Here is a 17627-nt window from a genome sequence, read left to right as displayed (position 1 = left end):
AAATCACCACAGAAGTAACAAAAATGGATTATACAGCAGAGCTTTCTGCCAGAGACTGGGTGCAGTGACCAAAGTATCGCAAGACGTGAGCGTGACCCAGAAACAGTGGGCAGAGGAAGCCATGTCCGTGAGGAACCTTATGGTGAGGAGGCTTTTGGTGAGCGTGGAGACTGCAAGTCAGATGTACCACGAGTTTAACACAAGGTGCAGGAGCATTCAAAGCAGAGATGCAGGGCCAGCCAAGCATCCACATTAGCACTCCTGATGACAGCAAAGGTCACCAATAGCTTCAAATTTTATGGAGCAGGGACCGTGGAGGCACCCACAGGGAAACCTCAAAAGTTTGCTGCTTTGCCCTATACTGCTCCATTAAAGTAACTGAAACACACTCTTGATTTCATCAACGTCCCCATCTATCACCTCAGGCTATCAGGAAGTGAAGAGCTTCCTGCTGCTCGACACCAGGTTCTCTAACCGCGGCAACATTTCCTCTCTCATCACCATCAAAGCCATGCATTCATCACCTTGAGGCTCAACGTATCACACACTAACCTAGCCAACCTCGCCACCTTAACCCTAAAGTTACAACACATTCAGAACACTGCAGCTTTCATGTTCACCTGCACAAAGTCCCACAAACCCATTACCCCAGCCTCTCCAAACTCCACTGGCTCCTCATACCCCAGTTCACTTGAGAAAATTTTCAACCCCGCTTTCAAATTCGTCCATGGCTTCACCCCACTCTATTTCAGTGAGCTTCACCAGCCCTCTAGCCCCATGCACTCCTCCACTCATTTAACACCAGGAAACTCCTCGTTCTCCACCCCTTCAGCTCCAACAGTGGTGTTGTCCCATTCAGCCATTACACTTCTGTCCTCAAACACCTTCTACCTTATCGCCTCTGCTTTCAAAAACCTCTTCAAAACCCTTCTCTTTCACCATACCTTCAGCATCCCCCACCCAAACCATCTCCATTTTCTCTTCTGCTTGGAATCCACGGTTTCTTTTCCCTCAATATATAAAACACCTTGAGGGATCTTCCTACATGCACTAGAGACTGCACCTTGACATGGGGGAAGGCTTGCCTGCTCCTATGATGCTGGTGAAGGAGTAACTCCTGGTAGAGCCACCCAAGCCAGGCAGGTTGAAAGGTAGGAGCCAGACTAAAGGCAGTCCACTGGTCCTCCTGGTAGTGAGGTTGTGAGTCAGACTAATGACCTGTCCACGTAAAGTGCCTTTCGTTAGGGAAACAACCCAAAGACAAGATGAGTCGGTTACAGACTTGCAACTCCAAACATCAACTTTGAAAAACCATGATCTACTGGATGGAAGGGAAGATGATACTCTTGATATACTGCCCTTGACAGACAGCGGTGGAAGAAATGGGATGCCTTGTGTGCCACTAGACACAGGAGACTAACAAACTAATTATGATTGGTATGGAATGCAAGCTGTTGTATTTGGATGGGCAATGCAGCATGGAGAGAGGAGAGGAGAGGAGCAGTTGAACAAGGAATGCAACATGGGTCTAGGAAGTGGAGCAGTTGGATGAAGCAGGGCTGGAACGTGGATAGAGCAGGTCACAGGTCCAAGTTAAAACAGAGATGGTGCTGGATCACAGTCCTGTGATGAAGTAACTGGGGGCAGGAACATCTGGGGCCTGAAGCAGGCAGGAGTGCCTGAAGCTTCCCTGGACTTACTAGCATTCCACTGGGTCAACTTAAGAACAATTAAACAAAACCATATTATGCAGTAAGTACAGTAGGAGATATGTTAAAATGTTCTGTTTTACTTCCCACTTTTACTTAATTTGATTTTATGCTCCTTCTTATTTCTGAAAACATCTCATAATACATTTTCTTATACGTGTAAGCAATTATCAGTATTGCTAATTCTACCCAAAAATTCAAGCATTCCTTTAATTGATCACAACTGACTTCAACTTTATGCATACGAAGAAAACGTCGCTGCCGATCCCAATATTTTACAAATTGTTCCAAATTTTTCATGTTTCAGTCGAGGGAATTTTCCAGTCTCCATGCTGAACCAGAGGGACTGTAGCGCAGCGAGCTTCGTACTTGCCAACATCGTACAGGAACAACCTCGCGGGATTTCACCAAGTTGGCCTTAACCAGGCAAGCCATGCTCCCAGACTGGATCTGGCGGTGAGAGCTCGCCAAAGGGCGGGGCAGCAAATTACACAACTGATCGGCCCTTAAAAGGGCTGCAGGCAACATTTAAAGAAATGCAGCCAATTAAAGGTAAGTGGACACATATGGGGGAAAAAAAAGTTCTGTCCAAGTACGCTAAATTAATTTTACAGCTTTTCCAAAGGCTACACTGGAAATAGAAGTGTCTGACAAAAGCCAAGGGAAGGCAAAGTAACTGTGGAGGAAAGAAACATAGTCTTTGGGTAAGTGATGAAGTGGTGCAGTACCTGCGCTTCCTTGTAGGATGGCTGGTGATGTGGTGGCACTGCTACAAGTGGTGGGTGTGTGAGGGCTAACCTAATTGCCACCCCAGGCACATTCCCCACAGGGCAGTAGAGCAGCATGCCTGGCAAGAGGTGGCTTCCAGGCTCAGCGTCGCATACATTACTCGTGCAACCCAAGAACTACAAGGCAGCGCACCTCAAGGAAGCCGACAAGGAAAGATCACCATTTACCAGTTGCATGCCGCAAAGTATGGCTGGTCAAACTGTTCTAATGCTGGCCCATACCAGGCCCTCAAACAAGCTTACAGCTCTTTCATTATTTACCACGCATACTCATATTCCAGCAGGGCACACATTCATGGTGTAACTGACAATTGAAAGCCTTGCCACACTCATCTTGAAAGGATTTCAGACATGGTCACTGACAAAGAAGATGGACTGCAGGTTGGGTGTGTGTCTGACAATGTAAACGTGCTTCTTCAAATTACATCTGTAGACCATTTGTCTGCTTGCAAGACTGGATGGCACATAATACAAGGGAAGAAACCTGAACTGGAGATGGGCTGAGAAATTACATGTCCTAATTTGCTTGAGAGAGCCAACCCTGGGCATTAATGTAGAGAAGAGCATCGAGGGAGTAGAGGAAAGTGAAGCCACACGTTCCCCAAATCTCAGGGCTCATACCATCCAGCTCTACGGCTGGTTCCCCTCAACAGCCGATCACCACAAGATTCTGTAGCTGGCGCTTAGATGTCGTCCGCAGTTCCTTCTAAAGTCTGTATTATAAGAGCTCCTTTGTCCACGTTCTTTTTAGTCATAGAGTTATACAGCACAGAAAGAGGCCCTTCAGCCCATTATGTCCGCGCCGGCCATCAAGCCCCGTCTATTCTAATCCCATTTTCCAGCACTTGGTCCCTAGCCTTGTATGCTATGGCGTTTCAAGTGCTCATCTAAATGCTTCTTGAATGTTGTGAGGGTTCCTGCCTCTACCACCCTTTCAGGCAGTGAGTTCCAGATTCCAAACACCCTTTGGGTGAAAAAGTTTTTCCTCAAATCCCCTCTAAACCTCCTGCCCCTTACCTTGAAACCATGCCCCCCTGGTTATTGACCCCTCTACTAAGGGGAAAAGTTCCTTTCAAATAACCTATCTATGCCCCTCATAATTTTGTACACCTTAATCAGGTCCCCCCCTCAGCCTTCTCTGCTCTAAGGAAAACAACCCCAGCCTGTCCAGTCTCTCTTCATAGCTGAAATGCTCCAGCCCAGGTGACATCCTGGTGAATCCCCTCTGCACCCTCTCCAATGCAATCACATCCCTCCTATAGTGTGGCGACCAGAACTGCACACAGTATTCCAGCTGTGGCCTAACTAGCGTTTTGTACAGCTCCATCATAACCTCCCTGCTCTTATATTCTATGCCTCAGCTAATGAAGGCAAGTATTCCATACGCCTTTTTAACCACCTTATCTACCTGTCCTGCTGCCTTCAGGGATCTATGTACTTGCACACCAGGGTCCCTCTGATCCTCTGTCCTTCCTAGGATCCTACCATTCATTGTGTATTCCCTTGCCTTGTTAGTCCTCCCAAAATGCATCACCTCACACTTTTCAGGGTTAAATTCCATTTGCCCCTGTTCTGCCCATTTGACCAACCCATCCATATCGTCCTGTAGCCTGAGGCTTCCCGCCTCGCTATTTACCACTCCACCAATTTTCGTGTCATCTGCGAACTTACTGATCATACCTCCGACATTCATATCTAAATCATGATTTTCAATCCTCCTGTTCTGCAAAATTCTTGAAGTTCGTCAGCTTTCCATTGAATTAGCAAATATTGATCTGCTTTAGGTCGGTCATAAACAGTACCTGTTATCATAGGAAAAATTCAAAACATGTTTTTTAACCAGCTTCGTAATAGTGCAAAAGAAAAAGAACTGAAAATGTACGGCAAAATTAAATTTAAAAAGGCTAAAAACTCCGAGTTCCTGCAGCCCCCATCAGGCCAACTCAGTGCAATCCTGTCCAAGGCGGATAGGAAAAATACACAGTGCCTCATTTAAATATCATTCTCACCCTTGTTTTTTTTTCAAATCAGCCATTATAAACAAAGCACAACACACGACCATGGTGATTTTTCACAAACTTACTCCAACCTCATACTGCTGTTTCTGACTACTGTTGAGCTTTTAAACATTGCCTTATGACCGTAAAACAACAGGTGACGTTGACCTGACATTTACTAGTCCTAAGGGAGTCACAATATAAATTAAGGATTAACTCGGGGCACAACCTTGACTTAGTTTTCCTATTCAATTTCAGCATTCATGAAATTCCTTTTGAAGTCCCAAACATCCTAAATTTTGGGTATGCATCTGTTACATAAAATAACTACAGTGCAGTACAGCATTTTCCTCTGAAAAATCTCAAGTCAAACGACAGGTAATGCAACTTTGCCCACCTGGAGTTGGCCTAATAAGGGCTGCGTGTGCGCAGAAACTCAAAGGATAGAGTGCTTTTAGCCTTTTAAAAAATGTAATTTCCCTCTAAACTTTATTAAAAGGTAAATCAAAAAAAACCTTGCATTTATATAGCGCCTTTCACGACCAACGGACGTCCCAAAGCACTTTACAGCCAATTAATTACTTCTGAAGTGTCGTCACTGTTGTAATGTAAGAAACGCGGCAGCCAATTTGCACACAGCAAACTCCCACAAACAGCAATGTGATCATGACCAGATAATCTGTTTTTGTGATATTGATTGAGGAACAAATATTGGCCAGGACACCAGGGATAACTCCCCTGCTCTTCTTCAAAATAGTGCCATGGGATCTTTTACATCCACCTGAGGGAGCAGACGGGGCCTCAGTTTAGCGTCTCATCCAAAAGACGGCACCTCCAACAGTTGTAGTACTCCTTCAGCACTGCACTGTGAGTGTCAGCCTAGATTTTTGTGCTTAAGTCTCTGGAGTGGGTCTTGAACCCACAATCTTCTGACTCAGAGGCAAGGGTGCTACCGATCAAACAACATGGTACTGTACTTTCTTGGACGGTGGCTTCTTTCAATGCCATTATTCATTCAGAGGTCAGCTGTTTCTCCGATGATGCACCCCATACTTTACGTGATACAGTTAATGTACGCTTTTATTAAACAAACTTCAAGGTTAAACTACCAATTTCACGCTGTGCAAAACACAATTGTGTTTTCTTTGGAGAATTTAAATCATGAAAAGTTCTATTCGCAGTGCAACAGCTTGGTGTCTGATGAATGTACACTAGTATAGACAAACTAATCACTAATCTTACATTATTTTTGATTTGTACGCACGCAGGCGACTCTAAATAACTATGCTTACATCAGTGCTACATTGCTTCTGCTGACACTAATTGTATGTATGAAATATCAAAAATGTTTCAGTTCCACTGCCAAAAGTTATCTTGATCACCAATCACTTCAGGCACTTTTCTGACACATTCAGAATGTTTGCTTTCTGGGGAATTTTAGCCAATAGAAATTACTTCCTTGCCTCTGAGAATATCTCTCAAACCTCTTTGCAAATTCTTTCACAGGCTAAATATATCCTGCCCACTCCTATATCCCAGCAACCTCTTCCAACAATATAATATCTGATTCACCATAGGAGATCTAGTATTCTTTAAAAAAAGTTTGCATTCACCCCAAAACAAACATTCTCTACCATCTCAATAATGATTCCCATGCTGTTTTACATTACATCTTAACAAAACATAACACTACAGTTAACAAGACTTGAGTGAGGAATGTAATATTCTTGGACCAAGAGTCTAAGGACCAAGTAAAATTCTTCAATGGTAGAGAAGAAATCCAAAACAACACCAAGCAGCTCAACTATATGGGCTGGATTTTGCTGTGGAACTAAAGGTGAGGCTAATAGCGTTCAGCATTACTAAAGTGTAAAGCGGGCAGCAACTTCCGGTGACCGCACGTGCAGAGTAAAACACGGAAATCCGAAAGTTGCTGCCGAGTTGCCCTGCTCCTCCAGAAGCTGCGCGAGAATGGTATCTCGCCGTGAGACTTGGCATTGAAATACATGGAACGGCATGAATTTGCTCTACTTATGTGATATATATACCCACAAAACTCACCAGAAAAAGTTAGGGCTTGTCCATTCCAGTGTAAGTAAATTTTTTAACAGCGTGATAAGTCTTAATTACTGTCAAACAACCTCTAGGGAAATGAAAATTAACTTCTACAAATGTGGAGTCTCATCCCTTCAGATTTTAGTTAATGTTGGTGTATTTTTAAAAAATATATATATTTAACTTTTTCTTTGTCTTTCATCTCTCTCATAATTCCATCTTTCTTTCCCTCTCTTTATTTTGCTCTCTGTACCTGATTTGATTTTGAACTAAATATTCTAACTGACACTTCCTGGTTTAGACTCTGCGCTGCTCATTAACAATTCTTCAATTTGATTGGTTAAGGAGCTGCACAGATGCTTGTCCTATTCACGCAGGTCCCAGATTCCCCCATAGAGGGCGATGTATCATTTATGCTCTCTAATTTACAGCAAGTCCCAATGCAAAATCCCACAGAAGGTCTGTGGGCAAGTGTAATGAACGGCTGGCGTAGTTTGTTCGCCGCTGAGAGTTCCAAGGCAACTCCCGAAGAGTTACGACGAGTAAAAATACCTGCCTACAACAAAAATGTCCATGCCAAAAGGAAACTTACAAAATAAAAATACTATTTTATTCAGAGTTAAGAGACAGAGCTGCTAATAGTCAGTGGTGTTGTGACATTAAATATTTTTTGTAGCAAACATATATATAAACTCACGATAACAAAATGCTGTATTGGGAAAAAAATTGACTGAAGCCTTATTCAAAAATATTTAGCTTCAGAATAAGATTTTTTCATTATTATTTTGGTTGAAGTACCTTGTGTATATTATCTTCCTTTCTTATGTCAGAACATGTCGATTGTTTTCTTTTAATTTTCCACCTCCTACTACAATGCTCTATTTTGCAATCACACTTATGGCTTCACACACTCACTCTTCTCTTTTGCCAACAACCTTCTCATCTGTGCAGATACCTTGTTTTTGACATGGATATTTCTCACAAACCAGATAGGATAAAAACTATCAGATATTAATAATACAAATTAATTGGGAATCAGTCACAGATGCATACAGAATTCCAATTGTATCCCCTTTTGCCCGAAACCAACTCAGGGCTATAAATCCATCTAATATTGACTACGAAGCAAACTCACAAATCCCATCTCTCTCAACGGAAGTACGGATCAAAGAAATGCCACTACACGCTGGCAGCAAAATCCTGAGTCCTACTAGGAGTGTGGAATCCACACATATAATCAGAAAAATAGTGGCTTCGTTTTTCCAATCTGAGCTATTTTCATTGTCCCAGCAAAACGTTTGGCAACTTACAAACTTCTACTGCTCGTCGTCTCACTTCGCCCATTCCATTTACAACCAACGTTTCTCCTCCACGCCTCTGTCACTCTTCACCTTGCCCAAGCACCAGCCAATTAGTTTCTACTTCATAGCTTGAACACCTTCCTGATTTTCCCAACATGCCTTGCCCCAACTAATTCCCTAAATGCTTGACAATATCCGGCACCTCACTGGGGAGACCAAATGCAGATTGGGTGACCGCTTTGCGGAACACCTCCGTTCAGTCCGTAAGGGTGAACCCGAGCTTCCGGTCGCCTGTCATTTTAATTCACCGCCCCATTCCCACTCAGACCTCACCGTACTCGGGCTCTTGAATTGTTCCTCGAGGAACAGCACCTCATCTTCCGATTAGGCACTTTACAGCCTTCCGGACTCAATATCGAGTTCAACAATTTCAGATCAGAACCTCGGCCCCTATTACATTTTTATATATTTTTATCCACACCTTTGTTTTGGCCCTTCCCCCTTTTCTCTCTCCCACATGGCAGCTGTCTCCCATTCTGCCAGCGCATTTCACACCTAATCTAGAGCCGTCTTTTGTCTCCACCAGTCCTATCACCATCTCGTCTGGTTTTGAATACCTCTTAATGTCTCTTCACTTCTCTTTTGTTCTCTCATCCCCATTTCCCTGCCCCCAAACTGGCCTTTTAATCGGTTTCATTTCCTGTGCTTTTTCAGTCCTGACGAAGGGTTTCGACCTGAAATGTTGACTCTATTTCTCCCTCCACTGATGTTGCCTGGCCTGCTGAGTTTTTCCAGCATTTTCTGTTGTTATTCCGGCACCTCACTGTTCTTCCAAGTTGGCACCTCCATTTCCACCTCTTTACCAATCTTTTCAGGTGGGATTGCCAGTGTAATGTTATACAGCCATTGCATGAAAATTTAGATTCAAAGGTGGCCTCATCCAAGTCCTCTTTTTGAAATAAGTTTTTACAAGACTTACTTATCTCCTTGATAGACAGTATGGATATCTCTCAATCATTTGCATAACATACCTTTTTTTTTACAACGATATAATGTCACCTCCCTAACAGTTTGAAAGGCCAATGTTCTCACCATTTACTCCTTATGTTATCAAAACCATTCTGGGCAACTTCAGCCACAGAAAACTTAAGAGTTTGTATTCTTACAATCAACTGAACAAAAAAAATCACAGTACTGCATTTCTTAACAATGCGATCCTTAGAATTAAACTGCAGATGCAAGACATCAACACACTTAGGCTAGTTAGCACAGCACCAAATATAAGCTAGTTTTAAGTTACATTTGTTGTGTGTGCTGACATTTAATATTGCATTCAATTTTCAAAGAACTGATTCTTCAAAGAACTGAATGTAGACTGTAACTAAACAAGTATCTAATGTTATGTTTCTCTTTCACGGTTATCTTTCTCAGGTTGCTACTGAATTTTGCAAAGGAATCATATGTCACATCACAACAGCAGAGCATAGCCTGGAATTTTAAATATGGTGGCTATCACTGTGATGTCAGGATCATAACAGATGCCAATATAAAATTCCCCCGAGACTATTACGTCTGCCTCAGGCACGCACATTTTAAACATGACAAACAGTTGGAAGGGAATTAAAAACTACATTACAACTTAAGTTTCATCTCAGTGCCACTTCAATAAAGACCTAATTTTTAATATTACCAAAAGAATAGCTGAAGCCTGTAGTTTTAAATGATGCATATGAAGTCCAACACACATTAATTTCAATGGCTTCCTGCTGTTACTTGGAATTTGCAAGCAACAAGCCAACAACCGAACGGTTTCACTTCAACAAGCTTTTTCCTCAAAGATAACCCACATATAATAAATGTAGCAGATCTAGTGGCAGCTACTGCACTTGTGCGGAGTTTATTGCATTACAGTATTCCTGTTTTAAGGGGCAATACCACCTCACCTAAACAAACACGGTCATGCAAATTAAGAAGAAATGCAGCTTCGGGGAGAAATAGCCATTATTACGGCATGTTTAAAAAATAAAACAGCTGTAAATTATTATAATGTTTTTAAGGTATTCTTGTTGAAACAGGATGTGATGACATCAGAAAAACTAACTGGGAACAGCTACTGAGATCAACGATGTGAAGGAGCTGAATTAACGCAAATATTGTCATTCACCCAGGTACTGCAGCAGTCACATCATGCGGACATGTCGATTTAGCTCCATTATTCTGTCAGACCTTTGGAATAAAGCCTTCCTAATAGCAACAGGTCTCCCATGCAGGGCAGTTACTGATGTTTACCACAATCCCACTGCAGCCTAATCATGACATTTATTTACACAATTATTAAAGATACTTTTCTCTTTGTCTTTCCATTACTTCCGCGCTGTGGATTTGCGTCTCTAACTGAAGCGGTTGTTGGGCTAGCATCGCACAGTTGCCGTTGCATTGCCCAGGGAATCTCGCCCCACTGTCACATCTCCAATGACCAGCACCTGAATAGATCACCAACTGCTCATGGTCTGAACCTTAAATGACTGACTCCAGCCACAGTATCTGATTTCAGCAAACACCTTAAACAGCCTGCTCTGGTCCGGAGACAAAAATCGGGCTCCCTCCAACACAAAATAACTCCATCCCAACCAAATCAAATCAAAATCAACTTTTATTGTCATTGTTAGTGCACAAGCGCAGCACAACGAAATGTAGGCTTGCGGCTCCCGAGAGTGTACATTTAGATTAAGACATTTAAACATTCAACATACATTTGGCTTGTAATACATTAACATAAACATAACCATAATAAAGTGCATTGGCAGATGTGCAGGCTTTAGAGTTTATTTGTGGAGTTCAGTAGGATGACAGCCCTGGGAAAGAAGCTGTTCCTAAATCTGGTCGTACGGGTGCGAATGCATCTGTAGCGTCTCCCAGGTGGCAGGAGGGCGAACAGACTGTGGCTGGGGTGGGTAGGGTCTTTGATGATGGACCGTGACCTCCGTAAACAGCGTTTCTGGTATATGTGCTCTATGGTCGGTAGCCGGTAATGCGTTGGGCAGTTTTGACTACCCGCTGCAGGGCTTTCCGGTCATAGTAGCTACAGCTGCCATACCATACTGTGATACAGTTCATCAGGATGCTCTCTATTGTGCAGCGGTAAAAGTTAGAGAGGATCAGGGGTGACAGGTTACATCCCTTCAGCTTCCTTAGGAAATATAGGCGCTGCTGGGCCTGCTTCACCAGAGACCATTAGCTCAGAATTTTTATTTAAGAGCTTTTCTTTTTATTCGTTCATGGGATGTGGGCATCACTGGTAAGGCCAGCATTTATTGCCCATCCCTAATTGCCCTTGTGAAGGTGGTGGTGAGCCGCCTTCTTGAACCGCTGCAGTCCGTGTGGTGAAGGTGCTCCCACAGTGCTGTTAGGGAGGGAGTTCCAGGATTCTGACCCAGCGATGATGAAGGAACGGTGATATATTTCCAAGTCAGGATGGTGTGTGACTTGAAGGGGAACTTGGAGGTGGTGGTATAAAAGACTAAAAAAAGTCCGTCCCCCACCCCCGCCAGGTGAAATTTCTAATTCAAGCTCTGGGTTCCAGACAGCACCACCAGCCTATGTGCAACAACTTCTCATATTAAAGAAGAATCAGATTAGCAGGTCTAGTCATTTTAATATACGTACATTTTATGTATTTGTGATGTTATTTTTTAACTGTATAAACTGACTTGAGCAAAAAAGGAAAATGGCAGCCAAAAACGTGTACAAATTGCAGTAGCAATTTACATAGAGTGTACAGCACAGAAACATTCGGCCCAACTGGCCCGTGATCCACCCGAGCCTCCGCCCAGCCCTCTTCCTCTAACCCTGTCAGCAGAACCTTCTAAACCTTTCTCCCTTGTATGTTTTATCTAGCTTCCCCGTAAATGCATCCAAGCTATTTGCCTCAGCTACTTCTTGTGGTAGCGAGCTCCCCATTCTAACCACACTCTGGGTAAAGATGTTGTTAATTGGATCAGTTGGTTTTGTGCTAATTATTAGTTTGCAGCTTTGAAAAAAAGTAAATTGAGGAATTCAGTTGCTCAGCTTTCTGCTGGTTATCCATTCCTCACTGGTACATTTTGCCTCTTTTTAAGTGTGTATGTGATCAATTTAAGGGTAATCTGACAACACAGCACTCCCAGCAGGGAGTTACCCTTGGAGGGGTCAAGAGTCAGAGAATCACAACTACAATCTCTCCGGTCTCCGAACCATACCCGCTGGGAGTGCAGGATCCTGTAGTTGGCACAGAATCATGGAATTACGGCTTCTCTTGTGCAAGTGCAAAAACTGACAAACTAAAGAATTCGGGCTGCTATACTGCAGTTTCAGCAACGTGATGTGGGGTTTGCATTGCACTGATGCATTAAGCACACAATTCTAATCTATCACTGATCACTGTGTAATCCAAACTTGGGTAAGCAAGGTTGCCTCAACAGATAGTTTCACACTCACTTAGGCATCATGTCAATTGCAATACTGTATAACTCCAATTTTTTAAACTGCTGGGTTGCCTATACGTTTCAACAGCAATAAAGAGCTGACAAGATAGTTGTTCCTCGATTAAAAATGATTAAAGATGTCAGCCGTGGCTCAGTAGCAGCAGTCTACCTGAAAGTCCTGGGTTCAAGCCCCACTCCAGAGACTTCAGCACATGCCCTCGGCTGGCACGTCAGTGCAGTGCTGAGGAAGGGCTGCACCGTTACAGGTGCGGTCTTTTGGATGCGATGTTAAACCCTACATTGCAAGCGACCACATTTCAAAAAAAGCTCTTCAGTGGCTGTGACCTTTCATGACCTCAGGACGTCCCAAAGCACTATATAAATGCTAGCGCTTTCTAAAAACCCTACACCAGTGAGTGGAGCTCTGCAAATGCATTTAAGTACACATGTGGAGAGCTCCACTGCTTTCAAGTATAAAACAGTGTGCAGCCAGCAGTATAACCCGCTGCTGCTAGCTTGCACCACTCGAAGAAAGGTACTAGTGCCGAAAGAGGGCCTGCAGCATTATCAGATCAAAGAAGTAGTGCCAATTAAACAGCTATCATTTTTAATTTATCAAAATGAAAAAAGACTTGCATTTATATAGTGCCTTTCATGACCACTGGACATCTCAAAGCGCTTCACAGCCACTGAAGTACTTTTTGAAATGTAGTCGCTGTTGTAATGTAGGAAACGCGGCAGCCAATTTGCACACAGCAAGATCCCACAAACAGCAATGTGATATTGACCAGATAATCTGTTTTAGTGATGTTGATTAAGGGATGACTATTAGCCAGGAGAGAACTCCCCTGCTCTTCTTCGAAATAGTACCGCAGGATCTTTTACGACCACCCGAGAGAGCAGACGGGGCCTCAGTTTTAACATCTCATCTGAAAGTCGGCACCTCCGACAGTGCAGCACGCCACTGGAGTGTCAGCCCTAGATTTTTGCTCTCAAGTCTCTGGAGCAGGACCTGAACTCACAACCTTCCGATGCAGGGGCGAGGGTCCTACCCACTGAGCCACTGGCTGACACTGTAAAGGCAATGCTAGTTGTTCCTTGATTAGGTTACATCAGAAGAGATGTAATGCTGACAAACACTATTAAGGCATCTGCCCGTCACCATCAAGGTCACCCAGGTCGACTGTACATTAAATGCAGAGTAAACCTCAACAGCAAGCCTGAAGCCCAACATCTATTACTCCAGACACTATTTTTCATTTTCCACACCAACCAACCAGAGTGAGATTGCCAAGTAATGCTGATTTGGGGGAAGTGTTGGAAACCTGTGTCAATCAAGTTCTAATTTATCATCTGAATCCTAAAATGATTACAACTTTAGACATCACTCCCAGTATTAATTTTTTTTAAATTATTGAACTTCACTTGTGTTTAGACATTTTTAAAAAGTTGTTTTTTAGCAGTTGTGAATAAGCAACGTTGGAGTGGGTCTCCGTGCTGCTGATACACAATTGTGCTAAAACTGGCAGATTTGTGCATGTTTTGCAATCACCACAAATGTATCAAGACCTGCTAATAAACCAGAGGCTTGCAATGTGTCTGTCATTTTAACAGCAAAGAGGAACGCATTAATTGCACGCAAAACATTAAAATGCATGTACAATTCCCCTTTTTAAGAAAGGGGGAAAAACAGTACTGAACGGAGAAGTCCTACCTGTACGGCAGGACACACACACACTAGAAGTGCATATATGGGTAACTGCTCGCTTATCCTCATGTCCAGGACTTGTGTTTCCAATTGCTTTCAGCCTGTGGTTTAAATAAAAAATAAAATCAGCAAAGTACAAGTGCCCGGCTCGCTCTGCTAGTTCATACCTCGGACAAGGTGCAATCAGCAGATGAAAGATGGGTTGTTTTTTACAGTCGTAATTCGGTTTCCACGGACCAGGCAGATTATAAAAGATGGGCGAGAGAAAAAAAACAATTACAGATGTTGGGAACAACCTGGAAAAAATTGATCGAGAGTTTTGCCTTTCGCTTTCAGAAGGTGTGCCTCTGACTCGTCCAGCAATAAAGAAATCAGAGGGGTTGTAAACTACTCGCAAAACATCGGTGCCATCAACGAGCCTCTTCATGCCTCGTAAACTGACCGATTAATTTACCATTTAAACTCCCTTAACATGCAAAATATGCACAGGATTTCAGGCAAGCGACTGTGCTCTGGGCAATAAATCGCTTGTCTCCCGGGAGTGCAATACCGGTCCCAAAATCTTGCAAAAAAGAAAAAGCATTTCTAATAGGACACTAAAGTCTCACCTTTCACTGGAATGGGGACGCTTTCCCACCACCCCCCCCCCCCAATGCATTTATTTCCCGGAGCTTCGCCGGGGAGATCTGCAGTTTGTCGGGCTCCAGCTGCCAAACGCACAGTGCAGTAAATCTCTCCCACCTCGCACTGTCACTTTTTACATTCTACCCAGTCCGAGCCGACCTGCAGCGACCCTTCCCGCAAAACATGCACCCCCTGGGCAGCGGCGGGGCTGCGAGCTCTCCGGGCAACTCGAGTCGTCAAGCCGTGCGCTCAGCTCAGCTCACCCAGTGCTGCTGGGCTGGATACTGAAGCTGCTGGCTGGGTGGGTGGGTGTTGCTGCACAGACCCGTCCTCTGCTGCCTCCCGCCAACTCCGATGTGCTGGAGAAAGTGCGGCTCCAATCCCAACTTATCTCCAAAAAGAAGCCAAAAAAATACTCTGATCAGGAACAGCAGCGACACATTCAAGAGGCCTGGGCAACAACCGAAACGTTCCCGAGGAATATAGATTCAACAGAAACACATTTTAAAACATAATCTTAATTAAAAGACTTGCATTTTTATAGCGCCTTTCACGACCACAGGACGTCCCAAAGCGCTTTACAGCCAATGAAGTACTTTTTGAAGTGGAGTCATTGTTGTAATGTAGGAAACGCAGCAGCCAATTTGCGCACAGCAAGATCCCTCAACCAGCACTGTGATAATGACCAGATAATCTGTTTTTGTTAGGTTGGTTGAGGGATAAATATTGGCCAGGACACCGGGGCGAACTCCCCTGCTCTTCTTCGAAATAGTGTCATGGGATCTTTTACATCCACCTGAGAGCTTGGTTTAACATTTCATCTGAAAGACGGCACCTCTGACAGTGCAGCACTCCCTCAGCACTGCACTGGAGTGTCAGCCTAGATTGTTGTGCTCAACTCTCTGGCGTGGTGACTTGAACCCACAACCTTCTGACTCAGAGGCGAGGATGCTACAAAGTGAGCCACAGCTGACAATCCCGCTATTTCTGAACTTTTAACCAATTTGCGTCCTGTCCAGCTATTGTTTTATTTTCCATTGCACTAAACACCCAAGGAACGTGCCCGATCAATAAATGATCTACTCTTCAAGGAAGCGAATGTGAGTTAACTGAATAAATGGATAGATGTAAGTCTTTGCAGGGTTGTATTTTCCCACCCTATCTACTCCTGAAGTAACTGACTCATGCTGGGATACAGTTCCAAGAGCATCCTGCCCATGGGCTTATTCTTTGTGTATTAGCCCTGACATTTAATTTCCACATGCTAGTCGACCACAGGAGCGTAACAGTGGAGTGCCATCCTGTGCTCACTTTCCAGCATGAGTCTCTGGATACCCATCGACAGTCAAACCCTGGCTGATTATCCTCCCTTAACCCAGCAATACCAAGGCTAGCCTCAGCACCCCTTGTTGCTACCTCTCCGAGTTAAACAAATAGCACAGATTAAGAATCCAGCCTGGGTTATTCTAGGTCTGCATTAGTTAGTTACACACTGACTTTCTCAACTATATCAAGAGTGGGATGATTAAATTGTACTTTTTTAATTGTCCCATATTAACAAGTAATGGTATCAGGGAGAAAGGGTGAGTGTAGTTCTGGTCAAATAGTAGTCAGCCAGTGGCTCAGTGGGTAGCACACTCGCCTCTGCATCAGAAGGTTGTGGGTTCAAGTCTCATGCACAAAAATTTAGGCTGACGCTCCAGTGCAGTACTGAGGTAGTGCTTCACTGTTGGAGGTGCCGTCTTTTGGATGAGACGTTAAACCAAGGCCCCGTCTACCCTCTCAGGTGGCCGTAAAAGATCCCATGGCACTATTTCAAAGAAGAGCAGGGTAATTATCACCAGTGTCCTGGGGCCAATATTTATCCCTCAACCAACATCACTAAAACAGATTATCTGGTCATTATCACATCGCTGTTTGCGGGAGCTTGCGGTGCACAAATTGGTTGCCATGTTTCCTACATCACAACAGTGGCTACACTTCAAAAAGTACTTCATTGGCTGTAAAGCGCTTTGGGACATCCAGTGGTCATGAAAGGCGCTATATAAATGCAAGTCTTTCTTTCAATATAAATCTTCACAAGATTTAAAAAAAAAATACATCCAACACATTCCTGTAGCCAAGGTCGACCTCATGATTAACCCCTTCAAAACTCTAGGTCACTTAAGAAAAAATTACAAACTTTTTTTGAATTTTAACAGGTTACAGTAGTTTGGGCAGCTAAGTCCAAGTAGGCAGTGCCCATAACTGCCCCTAATTCAGTGCTGAATCGGCAAGCTCACTCAGAAAGCTCATAGGGCAGCTGCAGTGGAAAACAGCACACTGGTACAGGAGGGAGTGTTCCATTGATGATGGAGCTGAAACATACAATTTGGATTGAGTAAAATAAGCTTTACCCTGCATCTAACTGTGCTATAACTAACCAGGGACTCCTTGAAGTTGACAATGGGTGCTTAAAGTGGAAAATATTCCATTCCCTAGCAATAACTTGCTTCCCCTAAAAAAAAGTATTAATTTATGCATTGATACACTCCTGAAGTAACTGACTCATGCTGGGATAAGGCTCCAAGAGCATCCTGGGCTTATTCTTTGTGTATTAGTCCTGACATTTAATTTCCATTTGCTATTCGACCACAGGAGTGTAACAGTGCAGTCCCCCAAAAAACGAGTCATTATTTATGCATTCATGGCAGTCTAATCCTTCAACTAATCCTCAGAGCCTGATTTTCCACCCCCATTCCCGCTATCTCAAAAAAGGGAAAATTGACAAAAGTATGTGCTTTTAATGAAAAACCATATATTATATTTATTTGTTTAACTGCTTTTAAAATGGAGTTGTTGCTCTAAAATGCAGTCATAAAGAGAATAGGGTAAAACTTTTAAGTTGGAAAAAATTATGCCAAAATACTAAGCTTATAATACCTGTAAAAATTAAGGAAATTCTTTGCAGAGACCAAGCAACTGAACTTTGGGCCTTCCATT

At 43.4% G+C, this 17627-nt stretch overlaps 1 protein-coding gene across 4 annotated transcripts in view; it reads right to left on the bottom strand.

The window, feature by feature from the left end:
• adamtsl3 (ADAMTS-like 3) overlaps positions 1-14993 on the bottom strand; it is a 782675-nt gene extending 767682 nt beyond the window's left edge. The window contains exons 1-2 of one of the 4 annotated variants that reach the window (XM_085968860.1): positions 14909-14993; positions 14028-14122 (exon numbers count right to left, since the gene is read on the bottom strand). In XM_085968860.1, coding sequence (XP_085824986.1) covers positions 14028-14090 — 63 coding nt within the window. In that variant the 5' untranslated portion in view covers positions 14091-14122; positions 14909-14993. The other 3 variants (XM_085968862.1, XM_085968861.1, XM_085968859.1) reach the window with 3 other exon arrangements.
• Between the last annotated feature and the right edge of the window lie 2634 nt (positions 14994-17627).

Source organism: Somniosus microcephalus, chromosome 27 (assembly GCF_052327205.1).
Source record: "Somniosus microcephalus isolate GS21.2 chromosome 27, FLI_Smic_1.0, whole genome shotgun sequence".
NCBI classification, from domain to species: domain Eukaryota; kingdom Metazoa; phylum Chordata; class Chondrichthyes; order Squaliformes; family Somniosidae; genus Somniosus; species Somniosus microcephalus.
This window is presented reverse-complemented; position numbering and strand designations above follow the sequence as displayed.